This window comes from Sinocyclocheilus rhinocerous, unplaced genomic scaffold, assembly GCF_001515625.1.
Source record: "Sinocyclocheilus rhinocerous isolate Xijiao unplaced genomic scaffold, SAMN03320098_v1.1 scaffold86, whole genome shotgun sequence".
In the NCBI taxonomy this organism is placed as follows: Eukaryota; Metazoa; Chordata; class Actinopteri; order Cypriniformes; family Cyprinidae; genus Sinocyclocheilus; species Sinocyclocheilus rhinocerous.
The window spans coordinates 717,320-739,025 of NW_015650012.1; the positions used below are offsets into that span (position 1 = coordinate 717,320).

General features: G+C 36.8%; 1 protein-coding gene and 1 long non-coding RNA gene across 2 annotated transcripts in view; one reads left to right on the top strand and one right to left on the bottom strand.

The window, feature by feature from the left end:
* LOC107711313 (uncharacterized) overlaps positions 1 to 21,706 on the top strand; it is a 52,079-nt gene that overhangs the window by 4,655 nt on the left and 25,718 nt on the right. The window contains exon 2 of the long non-coding RNA XR_001636690.1: positions 17,838 to 18,093. This is a non-coding gene — a long non-coding RNA (uncharacterized LOC107711313). The remainder of the gene's footprint in view (positions 1 to 17,837; positions 18,094 to 21,706) is intronic.
* LOC107711312 (iroquois-class homeodomain protein irx-1-like) lies at positions 7,892 to 10,688 on the bottom strand. Its single transcript, XM_016516281.1, has 4 exons — positions 10,391 to 10,688; positions 8,764 to 9,739; positions 8,544 to 8,616; positions 7,892 to 8,128 (listed from the first exon to the last, which is right to left on the bottom strand). The coding sequence occupies exons 1-4, from the start codon at positions 10,634 to 10,636 to the stop codon at positions 8,083 to 8,085; spliced, it is 1,341 nt and encodes a 446-aa protein (XP_016371767.1). The 5' UTR covers positions 10,637 to 10,688; the 3' UTR covers positions 7,892 to 8,082.

The following is a 21,706-nucleotide window of genomic DNA, read 5'->3' on the forward strand; positions in this document are numbered from 1 at the left end:
TTATTATTATTATTATTATTATTTTTTTTTTTAATGATTTTAATGACTAAATCAACCCAGAATGTTGTCATTCTCTCACAATAACTCATTTAATGAATAGCATATGCCAATAAACCGGTCTCAGATTCAGTCAAAACATCCTTGTCATTCCATCCTTTAAGAAGTGAATGCATGGTTTGACTGTCCTTCTGTCTCTAATTACTTTACCTTTGGGGTGCGAACGGAGGCAATAGGATAGTATTGTAGAATGAGGGTTCAGAGGGAGGTGGGGCAATTCACTTACAGGATTGTTTATTATTTTAAGACTTGCTTAGACATAACCGAATGCTCAGAGCTTGTTTAAAGGGGTCAGGGAGTGCATTTTATGTCTCATCTACCCACCTATTAAACAAACACACAATTAACACAAACAAAAACATAGAAAATAAAACCGATGAAGTCAAATAAGCAACCTAAATTAAATAAGACACCATATGTTCAATCCATAACATGAAGGCTGGCAGTGCATTAGAATTCTGCTACATCTCATGAAAAGGATTATAAGTTATTTGAATCAATCAATGAATCACACAAACAACACAACAGAAAAAAATAAATAAAAAAGGCTTTCATGTATTAGCATGCATGTGTGATTTTTATTTTTATTTTTTATTTTTTTACTGAAAGTAAAAGGATGAACAGATGCTGTCTTTCTTTGAAATAATTGAATTTGTGTATTGCATATGACAGCAGCTTTATTTTAAGTTGTGATCTTTTGCAGCTAATCTAGATTGTTTCAGAAGCCAGTGTCATGCATTATGCTGGCACCTCTTGATTTGCTTCATAATAACTGTGGTCAGTGTAGACCTCATGTGGTTACAGTGTGTCTGAGCTTACTGAAATCACATTAGTATACATTGTGTACAGCTTATGTGCCTTCCAAAGCCTTCAAACTTTACTGAAATTATTCTGATGTGATTAACATTGTTGCCATATGAACACATTTTATTGGTGTCTGCTAAAATGGCTTATTAGTGTCAGCTATAAATATTATATTTCTGTATGAAGCAGAGTTTACAGATTATTAAAGGGATAGTTCACCCAAAAAGGAGAATTTTGTCATAATTTACTCGCCACCATGTCGTTCCAAACACTTATGACATTATGCAATTTTTTTTTCTTCTTTTATGTTCCACATGACATGACATGAGGGTGAGTAAATGATGACAGAATTAACATTTTTGGGTGAACTATCCCTATAAACCAACTTTAATTGACTGCAAGCTAATACATTTTCATGAGGTGGTGCTTTTCTGGTTCTTGAGCAAGACTCCCGTAGTTAACTCCAGTTTGCTCTAGGGGATTGGTTTTGGAAGTGTACTGTAACATAAAAGTGCTAAAATTACTACTTAGTAGTGTGTGAGCGTTGCATATTGGTTTGTGTGTGTGTGTGTGTGTGTGTGTGTGTGAGAGAGAGAGAGAGAGAGAGAGAGTTTGGGTATTAGTTTGTCAGTCTTTCAGAAGAGCATGTCTCCTTCACAGAGCTCTAGGTGGAGGACTGTAAGATCTCAGTCGCACTTTGCAATGCATCTGCCCAGACTGTTTGGGTTGGTATGACGTTTATTTAACAGGATTACAGATAACAGCACATGTGGTGATGGGGCTTGGACACTCTTCTCTTACACTTGGATATTAATCCTCTATATGCTTTGGGAAACTGATTGCATCAGATAGTCCGGCAGGGCTTTGGTCTGTCGAGGTTACCTCAGGTTAGACCTGTAGTTATGTGCAATCGTTACCTTGAACCATTTTCTATTTTTGAAACCAATTCCAACTGCAAAGGCAGATTTCTCTCATGTTTTTTTCATGAGAGAAACCTATCCCCCTTTTAAACATTTGAACGCTCTGCTCTCCCCACCTCGCTTTCTGCTTATTTTGCTCCATTTTATTCCGTTTTTTTGTACCTCCCTCCATCTCTCCGTCCTTCACACCTTCTTGGTTTAATATATTCATTTCATGAAGCCTAAACCTAGCCTTTCAAACAGGCAGCCATTTTATGTCTTATCACGGGTGGGCCACAAAGGCCCAGGCAGGACTAGCACCATTAGCATTAGCATAGCACAGAAATGCCTTAACATGACTGATATCTTCTCTAGCGTCATTGCTTTGATTGGCACATCACCTGACCAGGTGGACCCAAAGATAGTAATATTCTTTATGTGGCAGTCTTGCCTGAAAATGCAAAAATGCCTCATAAAAAGAGAGTAATATGCAGGGTTTGCTTTTGAAGAACCATTTTATAGATTACTAATGCATTATTACTTTTACTTAAATCTGTATCTGTTATGTAGCCACAGTCATTTTTAAAGAGTTGTTTTATTTTGTCTGTCTTGTGGTTTTAGTTGTGAAATATTTATTTTCATTAAATTTAAGTATTTTTTTTGTTTGTTTATTTTAAGTCTTATTTTAAGTCTTAATTTTAATTGCCTGAAAATTCAGTAACAACTAATTTTTTGTAGTAGAAAAAAAATTGGTTGGCAAAACATTTATCCAGTGCCAGGAAACCGAACCGTTATAAATATGGCAAATTTGTCTTTTTAACTTCTTGTTTTTCAAATCCTGTTCTTATTTTTTGAATCTCGTTGCCTTTAATTTTTTTTATGTGATAGGTATTGAGGTTTGTTAATTTAAAAGACGAAATCTTCTGTATTACATTTTGCGATCAGATAGTCACTGTAAATCCTTTTAAAATTCCACCAATAACATTTTATTCTCCAGTTCATTAGAAATCCATTATATATGCATTGGTGCTTCCAAGGAACTCGGTAACCAAATTGTTTATAAGAAAAGGTTTTTTTTCTTCCAGTATCTGAAGATCCAACCAATTGAGCAAGCAATTTTGTGTTTAAAAAACATCTAGCCGTCCAAACACAGCCCTGATATCTAGGCTAAAACAAGGGAAAATTTGGGCTGTCAGTGAAAATTAAATGGACGTCTAACCATAGCCCAAGAATAGACTAGTCATCAAATAGACAGCTAATGGATGACTACATATACACATCTAATAGACAACAAAATAATGGCTAAAGAATAATTTTTACTCAAATAAAACAGGTTCTCATAAATGGCAATCCAAACAAATTAAATATAAAGCTTTTATTAAGAAAAATATATTTTTAAACAACTTAGACAACTTAATATAATATGAAATTATGAAAATATCGAATAATTAATGACAAAATAAAATATTATAAATACAATACAATTAAATATAAATATTATGATAAAAACTAACAAGTTAAGATAATACAAATAAAGAACGACAAAATAAAATATTTTAAATAACTTAAGATAATTCAAAATAAAAATCTAGAGCATGTAACCACACTTAACATTAAAACATTATGTATAAATGGCAAAGTAAAATAAAAAAAGTTTAACCCTTTTGTTGGTTTACTTATTTCAACAAACAAACTACCAACAGTGAAATTAAAAGGAAATTGTTGGTTTTATTTATATTGTTTTTTCTTTTCTATTCTATTCAACCAGTTATTAAAAAAATAAAAAAATACAATACATATCTTGTTTTTATCACCATTACCTGTAATGACCGAGAACAGTGCAGTCTTTTCAAATGCCTCCTTCTGCAACGGACAACCTTCCCTTCATGTTGAATTTAGAATTTTTTAAAAGATTTTTTTTTTTTTTTTTTTTTTTTGGGGTATGCAAATACATGCGTTGACAGACAGGTAAGGCAACCTATCATAATCTTCAGACCGAAGAATCTGATTGGACTAACATTTTATGGTCCTACGCCTTCCACAGATGATATAAATACATTTAGACCACTTAACTTGATTGTTAAGTGATTGCAATCAGGATGTAAAGAGACTTTCAACCAGCATAACAAAAAATATTTTTAAAAATCACCTACCGTACCTTTAAATTGATCACAACATGGCTTACTTACCCGCTAAAATGTCACGGTTCCTACACATGATTACAAAAATTTGGATAAATAATGAACACATGTCAAAACAAAAACACAGATATTTACTAGACCAAAGTAGGAATGTCCTTTAACGTTTACTGTTTGCCCTTTGCTCGCCCGTTGCTCTCCAACAGGTTGCTCTCTGGTGTAAAAATGAAAAAATGGCAGAAATGTTTATCGCAAGATGTGGCAACAGTGATCTCTACTAACTTTCAAGTCTCGTGTTCCCAGTAGTCAAGTCTCAGTAGGCTACAGTTGTCATCTGGCGGTTGAGAATTGTAATTGCATTTTTATTTAACTTAAAATGAAAGACGGTCAAATAATATCATATAATGTGCATGAATGTTATGTGTGGCAGCAAAAATACTGCTAATTCAAATGTTTCAAAAGTTTACTTGCATTTGATGATATGATGTCATGCATCCCACAAGCTGTGTGGGCAGAAATTACATGTAAACAATTTTAAGACTATTTTGGCTATACTCATCACTGGTCTGAATAGGGCTATAGCCAAGCCGTTTAGATTAGGCCCCTGATTGCGTCGATTCTGCTGGATGGGCTAAAAGCAGACTACATGTAGCCTGTCCAATTCAGAGCTAAATGGTGGCTACAGATCAACCATGCCATGAAATGATACTTACATCTTGTAGTTATTATTGACATTGCGAACATGATGGGGTATCAACCATGCACTGCCTGGCCAAAAACTACAATGAATCAGTTTTGATTCATCAGTTAAATGAGCTACAAATAGCTGCTCTGACTACGAGCTAAATCATGGCTACACATAGAACATGTCAAAGAAATGAAACCAAACACCTTAGCTGCGTCCCAAATGACGCACTATACACTATGCACTCCTACACTATGTACTTATGCACTCAACCATGTAGTGCATGAATTATATAAGGTTATTTTGTCATTCATAATCGGGGTCTGATAGCCCCTCCCCCTTTGCTACGTAATTAAAGCTGCGACAGTTGAGTGCATGAAGTGTCCAACATTCCACACTTCAGGTGCGTCCCAAATCGCGTACTTAAGCACTATTATGTGACGTTTAGTAGTATAAATGGTGCGAGTAGTGCGTTCACACTGAAAATTCCAAAAAGAAAAAGTGCGCTTTAAATACCCGGATGATGCACTTAAATAACCTAAAAAATGAAGTGTGGAATGTTGGACACTTTATGCACTCAACTGTCCCAGCTTTAATTAGGTAGTGAAGGGGGAGGGGCTCCGATTATGAATGACAAAATAACCTTATAATTCATACACTACATGATTGAGTACATAGTATATAAGTGAATAGTGTATAGTGCGTCGTTTGGGACGCAGCTTTCGTTTTTTATTGAAGTGCATCATCCGGGTATTTAAAGTGCACTTTTTCTTTTTGGAATTATCAGTGTACGTACTAATCGCACTATTTATACTACAAAACATCACAGAATAGTGCATAAGTACCCTACGTGATTTGGGACGCACCTCTTGTAATCACTGTTGACTTTGCTTACATGGTATCAAACGCATCGCAAGTTATTTTGGCAAAAACAACATGTAACCAAATTCAAGGTTATTTTGGGTAGAAGTGGTTTACTCATAGCCGGACTAGTTAACCGAGACGGTGAAATGACGGCTATTGCTTGCCGAGTAGTCAAGAACCATATATAATGGGGAAAAAAAGCTGCTTGACAAGAAAAGGGGGCCATGCTGAAAAAAACCATTGAAGACATTTTTATGGATTTAAAAACAAACAAAAGTAAAAGATTAATAGCAGTGATTTTAACCAAATTTTTGACAGTTGAGGTACTTGCTTGATGGTCAGGAAGTCACCAAACATTTACACTCACTGGAGTGATTCATTTTCATATCAAGCAAAAAAATAAATAATTTTCAAACAACAGTCAGTGATTTAATGGACCTGGTTTATTTCCCACACTCACTCTCCAAGTGCTCCATGTTCTTGGCCCCAGTTTGACCTTTGGGTTTGAACCTTTAAGTTTTATGAACTTCTCCTTGAGCACCGTGTTTTCTGGAATGTGCGGTTTTGCTGACGTCCTGTATCCCGAAAAGCTTTCAGAATGTCTTTTTACTGATTGGGGATCATGTGTTTGATTAGGACATCCATAAATCAGTCTGTTTGTCACACAGTAAGAATGTGACCCGATCCAGATGTGCCTCTGTCACTAACTTTCTCTGCTCCTCTCTCTCTAAAACACTTACTTTACTGCAGCATCTGTGACAGAGAAAACAGAATATAAACACACTTCCAAACACTGAAAATTAATTCACATCTTCACATAAACCTTTTTGGCCCGGGCGGTGGTTTATTTTCTCTGAAGGTTTGCGGAGGTCGTCACTTCAGATGTCCCGCGAGAGGTCCCTGATTTTCACGCTTGAGTATGTAACAATTTATAGTAAGTTAGACGAATAACAAACAAACAAAGCTAAAAAGCTTAACAGAACATTATTGTTGTCTATAGTAAAATAAGTATAGGTATATTTTAGTTCAGTTATGCCGTAATGAAACAAAGTCGATGTTGTAAATTGCTACCCTCGTGTTGTTAAATCATACCTCGGCGCGTTATCAACAGTTCGAATTCTGCAACGTGTTGCTTCAAAATTCTTTTTGGTTTTAAAATAATAAAGCAAAACATATAAAACAAGCTTTTTAGCGAATGACCGCTTTATCTTGATGTTGATACACCACAGAGCTCCAGTAGTTCAGGTGTAGCTCGATCTGTTCTTAGCAGGCCTTTATATTCCACATATCACTGACATAATCTCCATGCACACCCCACTCTCCTCCGAGTAGCTATAACACACATGCTGTGCGCTGGCATTTGAACAGCTGCCATCCATATTCCTCTGTCTCCATATTTCAGTCAGCTGTCGAGGTTGTGTAAGGAGAGCTTTCGCCTTCTGTTGAAACCGCGCTATGAACTCTCATAAACAATTTAATCGTGCATAACTAGTCATTTGTTTGAATTGCAGCACACTGCTTTCACTTCAATTTTGTTTCTGCGTTTTGATAAAAAAAAAAGTATTTCAGCTCAAAAGCATGCATCCTCTCACCTTATTTTTAAACACATCACTTTGAATGAGACTCTTTCACTTCAATTTTGTTTCTGCGTTTTGATAAAAAAAGTATTTCAGCTCAAAAGCATGCATCCTCTCACCTTATTTTTAAACACATCACTTTGAATGAGACTGACATTTTTAAAGAGGTTTCTACGTTTGTCATATTTTGTGATTTCTTGCTAGCCTATTTAGGTAACATGAACAACTAACTAATGTTGCAATACCTTTGAATTAACGGATTCTATTTTTATAGTTTTTTTTTTTCAATAAATAGCGCTTATTCATGTAGCCTTTCAATTCTTTTGAGAATTTGAATAATTTTGCATTCTAAACAAATTCGAGAAACCTGCCAATAGATGTCGCCGTTGCCTAGTTACGGTTATTTCCAAGCGGTAACTTGAAATGTTTCTACACACTGACAACTTTTAAAATGCTTTGGTAAAATCACCTTCAATTGTTTCCCCCGGTATTACGAATTAACTGGTGTTGATACATATTTTTTGTAAATCAACGGTTTAATACAATATAATTTAGATCATATGTTGACGTGTTCATATGCCGTATCATTAAAGTTATATAAATGTTATTTTTCCACTTATTAATATTATTTCACCATTTTTAACATATAATTTGCTTGCACAATTAAAGTAGCAAGACGACAGTAACGAAACTACTCTGTGTCTTCATTCAGTAATGGCTTTTGAATAAATAACTCACAATTATTCAACTTAAGATAATGGATTTCAGTAACACAATTCATCTCATTTAGTTTATTACACAAAAATATATAATTTTCACAATTTCTGACAAATAACTCTTATTAACTCTGTAAAAGAAATGCTGGCGAGCTACACGGAAAACTCAAACATGCTGAAATGAAATTTAAATGAAAATACAAAAAAATATATATATTGCAGGATGAGAGCGTATTAAGAAATACAAATTATTTTGGTCTATCTGATGACGTATATGTTGTTATTGTATTATCACATTTTAGTTTCGTTAAATAATTTAGAGGGTTCTGATAAGTTCTGTGTTCATGAAATAGTCTTCAGAGCGCGCTGTGATGTTTCATGATGAGACCTGTGGGAGTAGAGAAATGGGAAAAATGAGTTAAAATGTGATCTCGATGCAAATAACTTATTTTCTCCGGTTAGTAGTTAAATTGCTTTAATTAAGCAATTAACTAGCCACACATCAGTATTTAGGATTATTAATGAAAATGTGTTAATCAAAGTTTAATTGCTATTTAAATGTAAATGAAAGAGTTTCTAACAATTTGAATGCATTTAATAATGATGAATGATAGCTAGCCTATATCTGGATGGTGCTCATTAGCCATTACAAAATGTTAAGGAAGGTTGTTATAAAATGACTCCGACTGTTCTTTTGACTTATGTGTGAAGTGAAACTGTGTTTTTGTCATTATTAAAGCTAATAAAAGTTTGATGCAATTAAAACCGCTTGAAAAAAACTGACGTGTTCGTGTATAATTTACCTGTCGTGGATGACTGGGAACGGTGGTCTGGACGCGAGTGTTGGAGATTCAATTCTCTGAAGGTTCTCTTGATCTAATAAAATTCAAAGGGGAAATAAATGAAAACGTATTTTTTTAAACTAACATTTAACCAAATAGTCGAGACTAAAAATGTTGTTGGATAATGTGACAAAAATATCAATCACAATCTTGTAAAAGACTTTGCATACTGAAAACTAACCATTATGTTTAGGACTGAAACTGTCGGATGAGTTGTCGCTGTCTAGACATGGAGACCCAGAGGCAGATGAGGGTTTCTTTTCGGGGTTCGTAACGGGACTGTGGTTTGGGATGTTAGTGTTTTGACTCAAAAGTGAGCGCACACCCATCAGAGAATTTGCACTGAGGAAAGCCGCGTTTGCCCAGTTGTGTAATTTCCCAATCTGGCACGTATAAATTCCGTTAGTGGAGAGGAAAGCCGGATGGGTCGAGGGTGAGGCCCTGAGGCCTGCGGGCGTCGAGGAGACACAGAGTTTCTGCGTGTTATCGGGACTTGTGGCCGTCTCCGCCAAGGACCAGATTTTGGGTTTGCTGTTCCCAGGCCGCTGACACACCGGTCCACAAGGAGACACCTCATCAACGCTTTTGACCACACTCTGCTCTTTATTACTACTCGACATAGGACTGTCCGTGTTTTTAAGTGCCGGTGAGGATAATATCCGCGGTGTTTCCAGGTTTTCTCTCTCGCGCTGATTATCCGAGCTTTCCTTGTTCTGATCTCCTCTGGGCTCCTCAGGCTTGTCCAAATCGATGGTCTCTAGATCGATTTCTTCCTCGTCGTCGTTTTTGTCCGCGTCGTCGTCGTCATTGTCGCTGTCGAAAATTCGTCCGTCTCTGTCCTCGGCACTGCGACCCCAGGTCACTTTATTCTCCTTCTTGAGTCTCCGGCGTGCGTTGGCAAACCAGGTGGACACCTGCGTAAGGGTCATCTTAGTGATGATGGCCAGCATGATCTTCTCGCCCTTGGTGGGATACGGGTTCTTTTTATGCTCCTGCAACCATGCTTTCAGTGTGCTGGTGGTCTCTCTGGTAGCGCTCTTGGCCCGGGCCGGATCACCGTACTGGTACTGGCCGTATGGGTAGAAACCGGGCGCAGCGTGGACTGCAAATCCTGGTGGGTGAGCCCCGGGGTTATCCTTCAACTCATACTGCGACCCCTGGGGATTGGAAAAGTGTAAAATAAGTACAAGTATAAATTATGAGTAAAAGTGTTTAAACTCTCAGAAATAGGCCTATGTAATAGAAAGATTAGTAAGGTGTAGAATCTCTGCAACGGGGAACTGTTGCAACAAACATTTTAGCTGCAGTTAACTTTAAAACAACCAATTGAAATGGAAAACTCTTATTTAAATCATATTTAAATCATTAACAGCTACAATTACAAATTATTAGCCTACATGTAGCTGTAATTATTTAACGATTTTTTACTAAATGGAAATGTTTGCAAAAAGTTCATGAATTAGTTAAAATATAAAAGCAAAATTAATCATAAAAATAAATACAATAAGCATGACTCGTGGTTTCATTTTTTTAATTAAAGTTTTGTATCAGTTTGTGTAAGTGGAAAAATGACAAATTATAATTTGTTCTTTTTAACTAGACATTTATTGATATTTTTAAATATATATATATATTTCATGACCTAATTCTATCATGCATTTGATAAAGATTAGTTATTTACGTTTTATCGTTTAAAAACATTGGCAATTATGATTTAACCGTGACATTAATGCTTCATTCATCAATTCAAAAATATATATTTATCCGCGGCAAAGAACTGTAGGAAAAAAAAGTACAAAGTATCTTACCATCTGAGAGAGCAGGGCCAGCTCGGCACTGTTGTAAGGTAAGAAGGCGCTATAGTTTTGCACGGTCCACGGATTCGCGTACATGCCGAGCATTGGCGTGATCGCAACCGCTGCAGTCGCGGGATTTGCGCTGTTCTCCGAGCTTCCCTCGCGTGGAGAGGACGGCATGACAGCCGTGCGCTCCGCTCCGTATACCTCTTGGGAGGCGTTTAGGAACTGTGGGTAACCCAGCTGGGGGAACGACATGTCCAACTCCCGAGGAACTGGTGGAGATTTACAGGAGAGAAGGGCAATCCACTTTCAATCACAGCGATAACTCTCGCTTGGTGCAGAAGCGCGGTCTCGTCAGGAGGAACGTCTAGTGATGCGTCTACCCTCTGGACCTCTCACAATTTGAAGTTGACGACTTGATTGGCATGCTACTTAAGCGCGAAGCCCCTCCTATCCGAGGCCACGCGATAACTAGACTGCAGTGTGTATTATTGTGTGGCAGTGTAAACGAAGTACTTCAGTCTTGTTAGCGTTGAAGTGTTGAATATGACAACAAATATCGAAATCTTTAAACATAAAATAAGAAAATGTATATTATAACAATATTAAAAGCTACGTTGCTTAACATATCGTTTTTTGACATTCTGAACTTCCTATCCTAAACGGGTATTTAAATTTATTGATGTAGAAAAAGATTAAAACGATACTGTGAAATTGTTAATTAAACTGTTGATTTGTCAACCAAGTTATCTTACTATGGTAAAAACATTTTAAAAGACAATGCATGCATTTTTACTGTAAAACTATATACTTGTAGCCTATATTTTAGTTTAGGCTATAGTATAAAGTACATATAGAATACTTTTACAGTAATATATTGCTGAAATGGTTTTTATTAAAAGGTATGCTTTAGTTAACAGTATAAATCTTATAATTTAAGGGACATTCCCAGAAGTGTTAATAGAGAGACACATTTTTATGAATTTTATGAAGCCTTACATTATTATGAAGCGTCATTTTACGACGCCAAACATATTTCAGTGTCTTATATAATTTAGTATATTGACATTTAAAATTTAATGACACATTTGAATTTACAGTCACCAAAATTCAGACATGTAATGCTTGTTACATCCCCACATTACCTTGATTTTAACAAAAAATATGTATAGGCTAAACGTAACAAATTTTCCATGTTCATTATTTTCTCCAGTAGCCTATTAGAATCCGACTAAGCTGATTTAGTAAAGCAAATGCCTTTTCCGGTTTAAAAAAATAATATTTTTTTTGAGAACTAAATGTGTTCATTAAAGTTTGCCATCACTGTCCATCCATGATTAAATGCATTTGGCCATTCTCCAGTCAATATTTCATGTTTTATTAAGCATTTTCCACACGCGCATGCAGCACTAGGGTTTGTAGAAGCGGCTTCAACGTCTGGTAGTGTGGACTGGTGAAGAAGGTAATAAAGGAGCGTAATAGTGATTTGATGGAGCGGAGAGAATCATCATCATCATCATCTCTCCCCTCCCTCTCAAAGCGCGCGCACACACAAGCGTTCACATGGCGTGCCAGAGAGGGTCTCAGTAATGTCCAACAGGGAAACAAACGATCCCGTTTATGGTAATTTGCACATTAGCATCACACAGGTTGTCCCGTGATAAGGTGACAGGTTAATGAAATGCTCCATTCAGAGGAGCCATTTGATCCCTCTGAGAGGTGGTGATAAGGAGCCAACCAGAGAAGCCTGCAATTAAAATCACAGCCTATCTCTCCATCCCAGTATATTTTCTCTCTCCTCCTCTCATCCACTGCTGGTAATGAGGGCTAACACCCCTGTGTGCGCTAATCCTCCCCCTGGGTGCACCTTGCTATCAGATGTTAGCTTTGTAATTTTTTATCCAAAAAAGTCATAATTTCATGCTCGAGTAGCAAATGGGTTTGGCGAGCTGGTTAGTCGATTCTCTTCATGTCCTGCGATGCTGAGAGTGGAATTTAATGATTTAATTACAGCAACTAGTCCTCCATTTGGCAGTGAGGAATTTTACGGTTTTAAAATGGCAATGGAATCACCTGCCAGTGACGTTCTCAGGTAGACACGTTTCCACTAATATTTAGATTATCAGATTTCTTCACCAATAGTCAACATTTATTTTCAGCAGACATATGGCTGTTGTCGTTTTGTTAAAAGTTGCCAAATGAAAATAATTCTAGTGGTTATTATCATCATATAAATGTGACTGCTTTCAAATTCACTTTGCAGATGTGAGGACTCTGTGAGAGCCTGGAAATGGTTGGTTCACTGATTTCTTTTTCATTTTGTCACCTCTGTTCTTTATATTTCCACATGCTACCTGGCAGAGCCGTTGCTAAAGGGTGAAAGGTGGTGACGATTATATAGGTGCCCATGGGTGTGGGTGGCTCCGATTTCAACCGACTGTCCGAGGACAGCATGAAATACTGTACACTCAGGACAGTTGATGGGCCACTGCTGCGCCTCATCACGAAAGCTTATCATTTGCACCTGTTTTTAAACCACAATGAAAACATTCAAGAGATTTTAAAGCATTCAAGCACAAGCAGACGCGAAAGAACTCAACTGAGTAATCGTGCGCTGTGTTCGGCCCGCACTCAGAGAGCCGCGTCTCAGACGCGCGAGCAACCAGTTGAGTTCTCCTTCGCGTCTTCTTGCACTTGAACGAACAAATAGGCCTGCACCTCATCAATTTAAGAAAGAGCTTAATTCAGCACCTGCACACTGTGTTCTGTGCGCGCACAGAGAGCTGTCTCACAGTCCGCAAACACCAAATTGAGTTTTGTGTCTTGAACGGACAAATACATACAAAAGGATGTCGAAATACCTGTCTTGGCAAGTATCTTCAAAAAAACGTTGGTTATGTCTTAAGTGAACATAAACAGTTGAGAATAAAATCGGATGTGTATCATATTGGATGCATTGTCTCTTAAAGTGACCGAGCTTAAATTACTAGCTGTTCTCTGTGTCCTCCTTAATGTTAATCCAAGAAAATAAAAGAGAAAATCACCCACTGCTCTTAACTGAATTACTTTGTAGTTTTAACAAGAATTATTCTATATTTAATGTATACATTGAAGACTATGCAATGATATTTTACATTTGATTATTCTGTTTCTGTACTTGAACAGAAAAATAACTTAAACATTGTTTAATTTGTATCTTTGTTCTATTAATTTGTTTGTGCTATTTACACAATTTCAAACAGGGCCCACAGGTACAACCTGCACCAGGGCCCGCAAACCCCAGCTATGGCCCTGCTACCTGGGTTGAAGTTTTATTTATTTATCTGTATATACATACAGTTTAAAGTTAAAACATCTTAATGATGTATTTGTTTCTTACAAACACACAGCTTCTCTCTTCACAAGACATTAATTGATAGACTGGAGTCATGTGGACTACTTGTGGATTATTGTATTGTTTTTATCAGCTGTTTGGACTCTCATTCTGACGGCACCCATTCACTGCAGAGGATCCATTGGTGAGCAAGTGATGCAATCCTAGATTTCTCCAAATCTGATATGATGAAGAAACAAACTCATCTAATTCTTGGATTGCCTGATGGTGAGTACATTTTTACTTGATTGAGTACATTGATCTACTGCTTTAAGCTTATTGCAAATATGTGTGAGTGAAACGAGGGCTTCCTGTGCCTCCACCTCCGACTGTGAGCGTTGAAACAGCACGGTTTTAATATGAAGGGTCTGACCCTGATTGTCATCTTTCACTCCATCTCCATCTGCCTCTGTATCTGATTTGATGACACGGGGGACCGGGGCTCATTTTGCAGTCCATTAACAGAGGGCAGGACTCCAGTTCCCATGGGTACTGGTGATCCCCCCCTCCCGCACCCGACTACCCTCATCTGGTGAATCTCTTCACCTCTCTAACCTCCCCCCTCAGTTGCTGACCTTTCTAACACTGTTGGCTAAACATTGCCTCCCTCTGTAATGAGCCATTAAACTGAATGCATTAATGGCCATTTAGGTTGTGAGTGTTTGTGTGTCACTGCGCTGTGAATCTGACTCCAAGGGATTTCACTGCAATAGATCAAGGGATTTGTTTTCATTGCATATACAACAAATGCCATCATATCTGTTGTCCTTGGATTGTTAATGCACTTCATTGTGTTCATTATATCCAGACATCTTTGAATCCCTTAAGAAAGAAAAAAGGTAATCCTAATGAAGAGGAGATTAATTACCCCCATTTGTGTGATTGTGTGTGTCAGACTTTGGCATAAGAATGAAGAGTGTGTGTGTGTGGCTCCTTTAGTTGACAGTACAGGAGGAAGCATGTGCCAACATTTCCTTTCCTCCCGGATGTCCTCTAACAGACCTGCTCTCACAGACCATGTGTCGTCTTTCTACACACACACACACACACACACAAACACAGACACAGACACACACAGAGACACACACACAGGCGCACACACACACACACACACACACACACAGAAATGACAAATATTTGTCACAGATCTCAGGAATTAGTGGTCTTAGTGTCATTTATTTACCTTTATCTTAATCTTGCTCTGGTTTACAACTAGACTAAATGTAACTAAAACTAATATATGTCAGCTTGACGAATTTGCTCAAGCAACGAATTTAGAAAAAATCTGTAGATTTGTAGATAGGATTATGTAGTGAAGAAGGGAAATCCACTAACATGTGTTGATAGGAGATTTTTTTTAAAAACCAAAACCGGGCATTTTGAATTACAACTTAAATGTATACAGTAGCAAAATCCATTCCAGCCAATTATATAATTCATAAAATGTCAACACCCTATTAGAACATGGCAATAGAAGTCGATAGCAAGTCAACTGAAAAGTAACTCATGAATTGTTAAAACACACACACACACACACACACACACACACACAAATCCAGTGAATATATACACTGTAAAATGTGGTAACGTGATTATCATCTTAAAGAGCAATTTTAACCTGATTTAACTCATTAACTAATTTGGTATAAATTAATGTATTTAGTCAGTTAGCTGATGCTAAATAACATTTTTGGTATTTAAATAAAACCATTTTAAAAGATTGAGTGTTTTTGGATGTTAGAAATGAATGTAGTATTATAAACTTCACTGTAGAAACTTCACCTTTACAGGAAACAAATGTCTATAAAACATAGAAATAAAGCTAATTAGTCTCCACTAAAAAATAAGATAAAGCCCCCTGGAAATCAGTACAATATCAAACTGTCTTAACCTTTCAGGATTTCCTGATAGCCCTGCACACATTGTCCTGCAGCAATGAGCCAATTACCCCTGGAGTGTGTATTAAGAGATGACCAGATGACTGTGCAGCGGAGCTTTTGTAAGTGACAAAGACTCAGTAGTAATGAGTGTAGGATCCATTGATGAACAGTAGTTTGATGCCATCACAGCTTCATTCCCCCAGGACAAAAACAGGTGAAGAAAGGGGGGAGCAGAGTGAGGGCCAGAGATTGAGAGATTTTAACACTGATGACCCTTTTAGTGTGGTGCTCTGATTGTGGACTTGAATGGTTTCATTGACACAACGTTTAAGGTAAATGAGCTGTTAGCTTAAACAAGTGATTCTCAGCTGATTTTGCTTTAGGACCCAGATGTTATACTAGACGTCATGTGGCAACCCAAACACAGTACCAAATTGTTTATGGCACAAAAGTAACAAAATAAAAAAATAAAATAAAACATTGTAATTACATAAACACACTCAATCATTTAGCAGCTTAACACATGGAAGAAACACTGTGCTAAATATTGCATTAGTTCCAGCCTGGTTACCAAATGACAGATGAATTTGCGTTGAATTTGAGAGTGCGATTGGACGCACAGCCTTTGATGTAAAAAAAAAGAAGGTATTTTTAATGTCTTTTTAAACAGTCTGTATATTTTGTTTTCTGAACATGCATGGTTAACGTTTTGCATTAGTTGCGTTTAGCTTTATTTTTTTTCTTCCAACCGCAACCTTTTCAGAACAGACCTGCGACCCATTTTTTTTTAAAGGTTGTGACCACCAGTTGTGAACTAGGTCAATGACAAGTATCCACAAAGAAAAAAAAGGGGGTTATTTATTGTTTTGTTTTGTTTTTCATGTTGGCCACACCATATGTGTTTGTTGGTTACACCACGTGAATTTGATTTGGTCAAACAAAAGTTTATGCATATATAAATAAATGAATAAAAATGAACCAAACATTCTTATAGAGAGAGAGAGAGAGAGAGAGAGAGAGAGAGAGAGTATACTTTGTTTCAGTGCTAGTCAGTTTAATGCTTCGCATGCACTATTAGCCATTAGCATTGCTTACAGGCTCACTAGGTTGCTGATCTACGAAGTTTAAAGCTCTGCCCGATGCTTTGTTGTGGTCACTGATGCTCAGAGGGGGTTCTGGGGGTTAACACAATAGATGAGGGGGCAGGAGAGGTTGTTGGCTAGGTGGTGGGATGGTTAGAAAAAGATACCCTGAAGTGGAGCCTTGTTGATTTGGTCCATTCAGTGACGTGCCTGGGATAACCCTGCATGGAAATGCAGCTGATTGCTGTGATTTCATTGTTTTGGAAATATCATTATTTAATTTAAGCAAGTCATTTTTAGAACATTTAAAGGGGTAATTCACCCGGAAATCTATTATTTTATTGAAAGATAAAATTTGTATAAAATTTATTTATTTATTTAAATTTACATCATTTATTCACCTTAATTCCAGCAAAAAAAATATGTTGTAAGAACGTTTTGTCAATGCTCTCATTAAGTTATGGAAAAAAAAATTTTTTTCTGAACATTCAAAACGCACAGTATATATACAGTCAAACTAAAAAATTTATTCAGACACCTTCAACATTTCACATTATCACAGTTTATTCGCTATAGTTCAGAAAATGGTAATAAAATATGACAGAAACTCAGAATTAAACTGTGTAAGAACAAATTCATCTTGATAATGTCAGATAACACTTATAGAGAGAGAGAGTTCTTGGTTATGCAAATGTTACAGAAAACATTAAGGGAAAATTCAATTTTATGATTTTGGGAACATTACTTTTGAGTATTTTCTGAACGTTCTGAAACAATTAGTACGTTATGACGTAAAAAAAAAAAACTAGATGAGCATCCATCTAAAATGTTTCAGAAAAAAAGTTCCATGAATGATGTATAAAAAATGTTTTTGTGCTAAAGATTTGAGAAGTTTGAATGAACATTCTATCAATGTTACTGGAAGAACATTTGTTCTTAACTTTGCTGGAACATTAGCCAAATTTCACGACAAGAGGGTGAGTAAATGATGACAGAATTGATTTTCCCTTTAATTACTTGTACTCCCAGATTTGTGAGTTTATGCTAACTAAAATCATCTGTTTATCTCAATGAACTGCATTAATTCTATTGATTCTGTGATTTTTCTTGCCATCTGCCAGATCAACTCACCATGGAGCTACCCAAAGAAACAGTCTGGTACATTCATTGCTAAAATCCGGTCCGTGTGAGAGCGTGTTTTGGTTTGCCGAACCTCAGGGACCGGCTGGCTCCCCCAGGACTAAGCGCCCCTCATAGGGTGGGATAAAGAGGGTATCCTTTACAGAGCAGGCCTTCATCCACTCCCCCACCCCCACGGAGCACAGGCTACATCAATCGACACCACCAACCCTATTGTCTGCACCGGGATGTAATCAGGTATTAGTTGCCCAAACTGCAAGAGAAAGCTTAAAGACGGTAAGCTTAAGTGATCTCCATAGTTACCTTACAGCTCATAGCCTTGAGTATTATTAGATTAAAGACGGCAAACTGCTGGAGCAATAGGACGGAGAGAAAAGCTAAATCCTATAAAAGCCCATACAGCTTTTAGCATTAAACAGGCTATACGGGGAAACTTTTTGTTGGTAGTCAAGGTAATCGCATTGGACATATCAGACACCTACATCTGGCATCTCATCTGATGAACTCTGAAAGTCACCGTGAGGTTACGAGAGCTCCTCCGGCCCCTAATGCAATGCCGCATACCAGGATTTCCCTAAGATACACACAGCATCCAGGACTGTGTCAAATTAGAGGCGCGGGTAGAAAGACAAGCATATGTCAGGCAGGAGCAGATCGAGTATTTTAGGAGGAGCTTTAGTCTTTTCATCTAAGGAACGTGGCATGGTTTGTGTGTGTGTGCGAGTGGAGGCCTCTATAATATTCTCAAGAATGTCGGCATTACCTGGAGTGTGGCCCATATGTTTCTACTTCCTGTCTGAAAATATTCAAAACTTCCTGAGATGATCTCCAGCCTCAACCTGAGGAAATTTCACCCCTGGTGTCAAAATCCGTATCCCACCCATACAGAGGGTTTGTAATCACAAGAACAATATGCGGGGTGTGTGTGTGTGTGCGCGCGGTATATTCGGCCAGAACAGAGACAATGTTGTCATGAGATTTTGCGAGGGTTCGAGAGAAGGGCGGCTCGGGCTCCTCCAAAGGGAGGCGATGATCAAGGTGCAGACGCCAGACTGTCATTAAGTACTCAGTGGCCTAATTATAGATTTAAACGTGGCTTAAGTTAAAAGAGAATATATCATTAATTTCAGACAGTGACAACCTCATGTCCTATGACTACATATATTAATCATAGGGTATCAATTATTTATGTTTAAACAGAATCCAACTGAGTATATAGTATCATTCAATATAATCTGCTGAAGAAATATTAAAAAAGCCAGTTGGTCAGATTAGATAAAAGAGATAAAGCATATTTTAGATTTAACATTTTATGCACCAAAACCCCCTTCTCTCCTCATTAAATTCTAGCAGGGAATGCAACTCTCTCGTGAACCACAAATACAGAAACCAATTAGCAAGTCTGTGATTTCTTTTCCTAGTTAATGATGCTATTTACTTTTGATAGTCCTCTTGTTGTTTGCTTTATCACTCACTACCCTAAATAGTCCCAGTTGCTACTCTAGTCCTCTTTTCTCAGTCTGGTGTAAGTTGCCGGGTGTTTGCAGGGCTGTTTTCTGTGCCATGTGGCTCTTAGCTAATCACGGACAGACCAGTGTCAGTAAACACACAACACAGCAGTGCTAGACTGAGATGGGAACTTTCGTTCCTCACACATACACACATTTACCTTGCTCTTGCTATCTAAACCAGGACATACCACAGACTTATAGTCAATGACAAATAAGTGATAAAGAACAAGAAAAATATTTTTTACAAATCTAACTTAATCCTTAATTAATTAAATTTTTATTTAATAATGATTTATTTATGTATATATTTATTTTTATCATATATTATGTAAAATATTATTTATTTATTATAATATTTATTTTTATTATTAATTAATTATTATTTTTATTATTTACAAATATAATGAAATTCATAAATACCTTTTTGGGAAGTTGCATTATAGATGACATTCAAAAATGTTGAGTTTTTTCTTCATTATGATATCAGAACACTATCACCAAGACATTTTTGACTTTATTCCCTAGAAAAGATCAAAATGTTAATTTAGAATTGTAATTCAGATATTAAAAGCAGGTTTCATCCTAGAAAATAGAGAACATTCTCAGAATATTGGCTAACATTCTGGCAAGGTTCTCCAAAAGTTATGAATGTTCTTCTAGTAACATTAATAGAATTTCCATTCAAAGTTCTCTGGATTTTCATAATGCTTTCAAAATGTTAGCTCAAAAACTTTATTTATACATCATTCATAAAACTTCTTTTCCTGAAGCGTTTTAGTTTGGATGTTCATCTAACAATTTAAAAAATATATATTATTACTTGTTTCATAATGTTCAGAGAACATTTAAAACTAACATTCCCAAGGTGTTTGCACAATAATACTATGGAATGTTACCTTAACATTTTGCATAATCAAGAAAAAAAAAAAATTGCAAATCATATTTTAAAGAAATTGATGTTTTGAAAGTTCAGAGAACATTCAGAAATAATATTTTTTTGAACTTATTTGAAACGCTAACATTAAAATTTTTTAGAACACCTTTTTGTTAGCTGGGAAAGCCATGTGAACTGTCATATGTCATGAACAAGCCATATGTCATATGAACTGTCATTCAGGTCATATGAATTGCATTTTAATGTATTTTATATTGTTAAATTAATAGTTCTGGGGGGGTGGAACAACAACATTTCAACTGAGGCCTTCTCCAGATGTCACTTAGACAAACTTTTTCTGATTTAACGCACTTTTGTAAATACACTATGTAAATAGACACATACATACATACACACACACACACACACACACACACTCAGAATCAGATTAACTGTTGGAAGGCGGTGTAATGAAGCTTAATTAAGGAGGCCTGTGTTAGCTGTTGTTTTAGCAAATATTTGGCCAATGGCAACACCTCTGTGATGCAAACAGATAACCAGAGTTTTGTTTTCTCACCCAACTGGCATGGGTCACCTAAAAAAAAGCCAATGAAACAATAACAAATAGATAGAGTCCACTGTCCAAGAAAGTCATACATTTAATACTGAATGAGAGAGTTATGAAATGAAGCAGAGAAATAAAGCAAAAGTGCAAATGTTAGAGGAAAGAGCTGCTCTTTTACTCTCCAAATCCAGAAAACCAAAGATGTGTAGGGCCGTTTCAGCTTTGGCTCATAGTGATACTGTTCTCTTGAATAATGACAGCTCTATTTGTATTCATTCTCTCTTTCCTTACATGCATATATAAAAATCTGGATAATTACTTAAGTCATGACAGATTGTCTCAGCGTAGGTCACTTTAAGGGGCACCGCTCTCCCTCTCTCCTTTCTCTGCCCAGCCCTGCACTGAGTGCCTAGTAGGACAGTCTCCCTCCAGTGTTAATGATTTCCGCCCGGTTGGCTGGCAGCGTTTCTGCCAGCACAGGTTGGAGTGAGGCAGCAGTGTGGGTGACACTGCCATCTGTCCCAGTAAAGTGCCCTGTGTGGTGCCCAGCTGGTGTGGAACTGCTAACGAAGGAGAGAGTCTCATCTCGCTCTTTCTCTCAGCCTTTTTCTATTCCTCACTCGATCTAATTTAGGAAACTTTAGACCAAGTCAAGTGAGTGAGACCTCTGTCTAATTCTAACCTAAGATATTTATGGACACTTAAAAACATGATGTTCAAAGTAGCCCATGTGCATTTTATTCCAAGTCATTTTGTGTTAGGAAAAGACTGAAATTGAATTATTTTAAGACTGAATTTATTTATTTACAACAACAACAATAACAATATTCTTTATATAGCAGTAATATTTGTATCTGTATATTTATTTAAAAATATATACATATAATTACATTTTGGTTC

What these genes read in the sequence shown, in the direction of transcription:
- LOC107711312 (XM_016516281.1), bottom strand. Translation starts at nt 10,636, where the DNA reads ATGTCGTTCCCCCAGCTGGGTTACCCACAGTTCCTAAACGCCTCCCAA. An exon ending in TGGCCCTGCTCTCTCAGATG is followed by an intron (nt 9,740 to 10,390) that starts GTAAGATACTTT and finishes TCCAATCCCCAG; the next exon opens with GGGTCGCAGTATGAGTTGAA. An exon ending in TTCCCAGTCATCCACGACAG is followed by an intron (nt 8,129 to 8,543) that starts GTAAATTATACA and finishes CTACTCCCACAG; the next exon opens with GTCTCATCATGAAACATCAC.